This window comes from Petaurus breviceps, unplaced genomic scaffold (genome assembly GCF_028583685.1).
Source record: "Petaurus breviceps papuanus isolate PSGF00001 unplaced genomic scaffold, PetGlider_PUasm1.0 225, whole genome shotgun sequence".
Taxonomy (NCBI): Eukaryota; Metazoa; Chordata; class Mammalia; order Diprotodontia; family Petauridae; genus Petaurus; species Petaurus breviceps.
In genome coordinates, this window is record NW_027185889.1 from 11,137,090 (window position 1) to 11,144,367 (window position 7,278).

The window sequence follows — 7,278 nt, forward strand, 5'->3', positions numbered from 1 at the left end:
TGGGGACATCCAGAGAAAATGTCTAATATCTTTGTCTGGGAGTGTTGGTGTATTGTAAAAGAGCCACTGGTTGCAGTGAGTTACCACAATTATGAATATTTTCCAAAAAAAAGGGCAGGATAATTTTCCAGTACTTTTATTTGTTCACAACACTCCAGAATCTAATGATTTAGGGGGAAAAAACACCATTGTTTAATGAAAAGACCAGAAAAGTCTGATTATAACAACAAACTTTGGATAAATACTGAAAGTGTATGTGATTATTTTTAATAAATTTTCATTTATTGAATAATTAGCTTTAAATCATATATAGTAAATCAAGTGTGAGTACTTTTTAAGCATGAAAATCTTACATATTTTCTATTTAAATTTGCTCAACCTGTAAGTTTGGTACTATTTTAGGTATTTTTATGTTGATGTCATCTATTTTGATTTTTTTTTCGCTTCAGCTGTTTGTGGTTTATTTTAATTTACAACAAATTTCTAAATGCAAATTTGCAAACAATACACGGCTATTTCTGTGCTAGTGCATTAATCACGATTCTCTTGCTGTTAGCACAGGGCATTGCCTGAGCCCTGAATTTGGCTTAGACCAGGCTACCAATTGGCAGACGAGGTAGACACATGTATGCCTGAGGAGTTTTACTCAGATTGATGGGATTCCCGTCCAGTCGAATGTCCTCCAAAGCCTTGCGTACATAGGTCAAGTTTTTAACATTGCAGAAAGTATCTTCATGTATCTCTAGAATGTTGTTGTTCTACAAGAGGAATACAAACAGCCACATTATACATCCAGTTTTTGTCTTTATCTTTGACAACCTACCTTAGTGCTTGTCTTAATTTCCCTTGCTCCACAAGAAACCACAGTGATTACTTTTATATAGCCCTTTAAGGTTTGAAAAACATTTTCCTCCAAAAGCTCTATGAGAGAGAGTATAACTGATATTAGCTCCATCTTATGGTGATGAAATTGAGGCTTGGAGAATTTAAATGCTCATTCCCAAGATCACACAAGTTAAAAAGTATCTGAGGCAGGATTTGAATCCATGTGTGCTGATTCCAAGGTCAATATTCTATCCTTTACAATCTTATGTTCTCTCCCATCTTCCCCAATCTAACATAAGCTATTTTTTACCCTCACCCTCAAAGTTCAAAAGGTGTCTTTGTTCTATACCTGTTCTTCTAGGCACACAACTTTTAACCATATTGCCTGATATTTCTATAGACTTTATACTTATCTCATCTTTGGCCTACCTTCCCCTACCAGTCCTGCCCCCCACACCCCCTTACTTTCTCCTTCTCATCATCATTAACAAATAGTCATGAACCTATTTCATGCCTCTTCTTTCTATCACTCTTATTATTTGTATATAAGTGGGCAAATCACTCCCAATAATACCTGTTTGTTTTTCATATTTAAATGTTTCCCTCGGTTTCTGGTTTTTTGTTTTGTTTTGTTTTTAATTGTCAAAGCATCCTGATCTGAGTTCCCTTGTCTGTAAAATGAGAGAATTGGATCACAAAGTCCCTGAGGTCCCTTTGGCCCTTAAGATAAGTTGACAGAGAGAGCAGTCAAAGGATTTGACTGATCCAGTAAGGAAAAAGAAGCAAGACCAAGGGAAAAGTTTTTATGGAATCAGGAAAACAAACATTTGAGGGTGATCTGCCAAAAGAATCTAATAGGATAATCCTGAGATAATCTGAGAAAGTCTATATATCAGTGTAGCTTTAGGCGCTCCCATTTGTGGACCTAAATTACCTCATCTTTCAGTGGATAGCCTTGGAAGTTCTTCCTCCCTAAAGAGTTATGACCCTAAGATCCCACCTGAAATCTGTACTATGTAACAAGGACATCACATTTGACACTACCCCCTCCTTTGAAGGACTTGTCTATATTGCCCAGGATGGAAGTACAATGGCTATTCACTGGACTGAAACCACTATTGATAGGCAAAAGAACTTTGATCTGCTTTGTTTCTGAACTGGACTGTAGTAACCCCCCATTGTGTGAACATCCCCCATCTCTCCCCATCAAAGAAGACTGCTTAGGAAATCTCCCCAAACCCAACAAAGCCCACATAGGCACAGCAAACCTGCCAAGTAAACCTGCCCAAACCTGCTAGTTGGAGCCCATGGCCCCTCCCCCCTTCTGTTCAGTTCTAGAAATAGATTTGGGGACTTTCCAACCGGGTAAAAAACTGGCCACTGGGCAACAATCGTTAGGCAATGAACTGATTGCTACCTTTTGACTTCTGTATTTTCCCCGCTTGTGTAGACTAAGTTGTGGATTCCCCCTGGTAACAGCTATGTTGTGACTTTTGTCCATATAAACCCCAGAGATGTATATGGTCTGGGCTGCCTGATTTGGGTACAAGACCCCTGGCAGTCCCCGGGTTAATTATGCTCCACAATTAAAACCTCACTTAAAATGATTAATGGTCTCCTATCACAATTTCTGGTTACGACAGGACCAGGTTACCCCTTGTCAGGAAGCTCGGTGGCTCCCAATTCTAGAGGAACCGGATTGGCCCTCATCTTAGTGCAGACACTCAAGGATTAGCTTAAGCTGTGCTGAAGTCCAATACTCCTGCTCTAAAGCTCCTCGCTGTCCTAGGCCTTCTTAAGAATGGATTACAGGCACGAGCCATTGCCTTAAAAGAATTTGTTTAAATATTTTTTGTGAGCAGATTCCTACGCGGTAGGTGACTTTAGCATCTATTTCATATTTCTCTTCTTGTCCTCATCCTAGACAGCTCCCCTACAGTGGTAAAGAAGTATCTTCAGTGCCCTGGTCTTTTCCGTAACCCTTGCTTTCCACAAAGAAATTGGAGAGTATTATCATTAGGCTTAGAAATTAAAGGTATCTTAAAGATTCCTCTAATCCTCTCACTTTACAGATGAGGAAACTGAGGCCCAGAAAAGTTAAATAACATATACTTTTAAATTTGTCATTCCTCCTATCTGTTCACCTGCTACTTGGCTTAGAACTTAAGGTTTTCATAGTTTGGTGGCATCTTCTAGCTTTTATTTAATCTGATCATGACCTTCAAGAGAAAAGATCACTTCCACAACATAAAGCTTCAGAATAGGACTTCAGAAGTCATAAACTGGCTGGTCTAGGAGGCAAGTACACTTGAATTCAAGTTCCTCTTGTGATCCGTATAAGCTATTCGACTCTGGGAAAGTCACCTCACCTCACAGGCAGCACTCAAAGACTTTCAATTTGAGAAAAAGTGCCCATCTTCATCAGTTAAAGGGAATCTCCTCACCAAATGGTTCCCTATATTAATGAACTAGGGGAGCAGTATACATAGAGCCCCAAGACTTTAATCAGGAAGATTCCTCTTCATGAGTTCAAATCAAGCCTCAGATACTTGCTAGCTGTGTGATCCTGGGCAAGTCATTTAACCCTGTTTGCCTCAGTTTCTTCATTTATAAAATGAGCTGGAGAGGGAAATGGCAAACCACTCCAGTATCTCTGCCAAGAAAACCCCAAATGTGGTCATGAAGGCACAATTGAGAAACAACTGAAGTGAAGTATGGTCCAAAATATGTATGAATAAGGAAGAAGCCTGAACCTCTATTTGGGCTGAACAAATCTCTCTTTTTTCTAGACTCTTATTGTACTAATGGATAGCATCTCTTCATTAAGAACTTCATTGTGTTGGTAGTTTCATGTGTTTTGGTTTTATATCTCCTCAAGAGTCAGAAAATGTCATATAGTTAATTTCTTTGGTGCCTACCACTTGTGCTGGGCAGAAATTAGGAACCTAATTAACACTTGTTTATTATTTAATCAGCCATAGACCAATTAGCTTAGAAAGAAACCATGAGACCAGTTTACATGATTATTTAATACGATTTGTCACAAGAGTAGACTATATGCCATATGACACTTAGAAGAATTCTAGGAATATTATTTACAATAAATCTTGAGTAATATTGGGGTGAAATTAAGATGAAACAATGAATGTTGATTCTATGGTTATTGTTGACAACTTACGGTTCCCACAGTATTCAAAGTGTTGTCATCTTATTGGCATAAGATTGATCTCTACAAAGTCCAATTTTTCCTTTTCCAATACTGAATTTCAAGCAGTTTGCAATCTGGGAGGTTAGTCCATTGAATGGGAAGCCCAGTTTCTTGTACTTCATTCCCCCACCCCGACATTCCATAGATATAGGGACTAAATCTGTGATTTTATTGGCATCTGGAACTCCCAAGTGATGATTTTCCTCTATTAATAGAGTTCTTAACCCTTACCCTTCTCTGTCACTTAAATCCTTAGAAAGCTCCCTAGTGATACTGAGAGATTAGAGGATTTAAATACCCAGGGTCAAATAGCCAGTTATATGTTAGAGAAAGGATGTGAACTTAGATCTTCCTGACTCAGTGGCCAGCACTCTACCCACAACACCATGCTGACTCGAGTCCACATATACCCACCATAATTTGCATGGAATCTTTGTGGGTTACTTTGTAATTAACTAAATATAGCCCTACCTCACCACCACCATTTTCTTGAGAATCAGTTTGTAAAATGGAAAGTGCTTTGTGACCATGAGCTATTGTTATTTATGAAGTCATAAATCACAAAGGTGGCTTGACAATAGGGAAATAGGGGACAATCACTTAAAATACTATTGCTTTGGGGTTTTTTTTTCGGTTTTCTTGTTTGCTTTTAAACCAAATCTGTGATTTCACCAGAGTAGATAAAAACAGGTAGTATGGTGGTGCAGAGGATAGAGTGCCTGACCTTGAGTTAAGAAGACCTAGATTTTTTAACCTTGCTTTAGACATATACTGGCTGTGTGATTCTGGGAGAGCCATTAAAACTTTCAGCCTCTGTAAAACAGCAACAATAATAACTCTTACCTCCCAGGTTTGAGGTGAGGATAAAATAAGATAACATATATAAAAAATATTTATAAACATCAAAGTACCATATAGACACTGGCTATTATAATTAATATGTACAACTGCAGATCAGCATGTACTATGCAAATATTATTAGTCTTACAGAGTTGCCTTTGACACTGGGCAGTGACTTGTAGAGGTCATATAGCTAGCTAGTCTGTTTTTGAGGTGGGACTTGAATCTAGGTCTAGCTGGCTCTCTGTCTACCCCACCATGTTAAATCACATATTAAATCCAGGGCATTTCAGCTGAAAATATCCCATTTTTCTAAAAAAAAAATGTCAAAAAAACAGTGGCAGATATGGAAGGACAAGTTTCTAAGGTTTTTAAAATGTTACTAGAAATTAACAGGTGGGCAGAATAACATGATAATTTCTAATTTTTAGAATGAAAAGAGGACATTTTAGGTCAAACCTCTTGTATTGGCCTAATGTAACAGATATTGAATTATGGAGACAGCATATAAACACAGATCTTATGATTCAGAAGTCAAGAGAAAAGAAAAACATGACATTTCATTCTACCAAATCATCATGGGAAGATGAATGTATTTTCTGGTGAATAAACAAGTCCCTTCACCATCTGTTTTCTCTCTGAAATGGGACATCATTCTTTGAGCAATCTATTTCCTTGCTAAGAGCCTACCTGGAGATGGAGAGCTTGGAGGTTTGCAGGCAGTGGTAGTGGGATGTGGTCCAAGTTATTATCCGTGATGTAAAGATGATGAAGATCATACATATCCTATTAGAAAAACAAAGATAGGAATTTGGTGAAAAGTGAGAGCTATTGTAATTTGGACTCTTATTCTTATTTCTCATGAAACTTTTTTTTTTACCAATCAACTATAAAAGATTTATTTTACAGAGCTAGAAAAATAATATCTTCATCTGAAAGAACAAAATGTTGAGAATATCACGTGAAACTCTTTAAGAAGTGTAAAAACAAAATGATGTACAGTTGGAAGGCAAGTGTGTCAGACTAGGATTGATGTTTAATAGATACAGCAAAGATAAGGTAGCTTTGTATAGATAGTGCCCATTTCAAATGAGCCCAACACTGTCTAGGGGTTGGATATTTGATAAATGCTCCTTGATGATTACAACAATTGCCATGACCTTCACGAAGACCCCTTCTTTGATTGTGTACTTTCCTTAAATTGAGGGAAATAGGTAGTTCTGCTTTCTTTTTAAAAAGAATTTTTTTATTTCTCCTAAATATTTTTTTGAGCTAGATAATGTTTGAGAAAGAGGAGAGGAGACGAAAAGAGAGGAGAGGAGGGGAGAAAGGAGAGAGGATGGGAAGGAGGGAGACAGAGAGAAAGAGAGAGAGAGAGAAACAGAGACAGACAGAGAGAGAGAGAGATTCTAAATTTACTTTAAATGCTTCGTGTTTTATCCCTTTTCGGCCCAGCCTATTGTTGCTGATATCAATGAAGGTCAGTGTGGATGGTAACTCTGGGAGCTGCCTGATTCTGTTGTCACGAAGAACAAGCTCCTGAAGCTGGGGAAGTTCTCTGAAAGCATCTTCATCAATCTCAGATATTAAATTCGATGTCAAATCAATCCTTTTTAAATCACCTAGAAGAAAAAGTAAACAGAAAATATCCATGTATAGTCTCCTTTTTGCCTCTATAAAAGAAAAGAAGAAATCAAGATATTATTATTGTTCTTAGAGATGGACAGTTAATGAATTTAGCCTTCTGTCTCTGGTGATTTTTAAAAAGTAAATGTTTTACTATTTCCTGCAATATTCAGACTTCCCTCAGGTATTATGCATATTTATGCAATTGTAAGAACATTTAATTTCAGCAAAGAAATGAACTTGCTATCTTTTAAAAACACAGTCCATTTATTCTTTCATATATTCCATGAATACCCATGGGCACTGCTCCTTAAAGGAGACTTTTCTCAGTAGGTATATCCCCTGATATATTTTCTGACAGTCAAATTTGCAGAAAACAAAATCTCTCAACCAAAATGTTTCATGATCACAAAAAATTCACCTTTTTAGTTTGAAGAATTAAAGAGAGCAGCAACAAAATTACGGGAAGGCATTCAGTATATTGGGTATAAGATTTACAGAAGGATATTGCCAAAAGTTCCACAGGTGGACAGATGTGAATGAGTTACAATCTGTATATTCAGAGAGACATGAAGATGACAGATGCATCCAAAAATCAAAGATTTTTGAAGAAAGATCACCAATTCAGGTTGGCACCTGTGGTATCTACAGGTTGACTATATATATATGAAATGTGTCTATGTGTGTGTATATATACATATATACACATATATGTTCTATTATAGTATATATTCTATCTATCTATCTATCTATCTATCTATCTATCTATCTATCTATCT

General features: G+C 37.1%; 1 protein-coding gene across 2 annotated transcripts in view; it reads right to left on the minus strand.

Annotated features, from left to right (window-relative positions):
• Window positions 1-260: 260 nt before the first annotated feature.
• Window positions 261-7,278, minus strand: part of EPYC (epiphycan) — a 49,136-nt gene continuing 42,118 nt past the window's right edge. For both annotated transcript variants that reach the window (XM_069095137.1, XM_069095136.1), the window contains 3 exons: window positions 6,293-6,495; window positions 5,564-5,659; window positions 261-758 (listed from right to left, as the gene is read on the minus strand). In XM_069095137.1, the coding sequence (XP_068951238.1) occupies window positions 588-758; window positions 5,564-5,659; window positions 6,293-6,495 (470 nt within the window). In that variant the 3' untranslated portion in view covers window positions 261-587. The remainder of the gene's footprint in view (window positions 759-5,563; window positions 5,660-6,292; window positions 6,496-7,278) is intronic.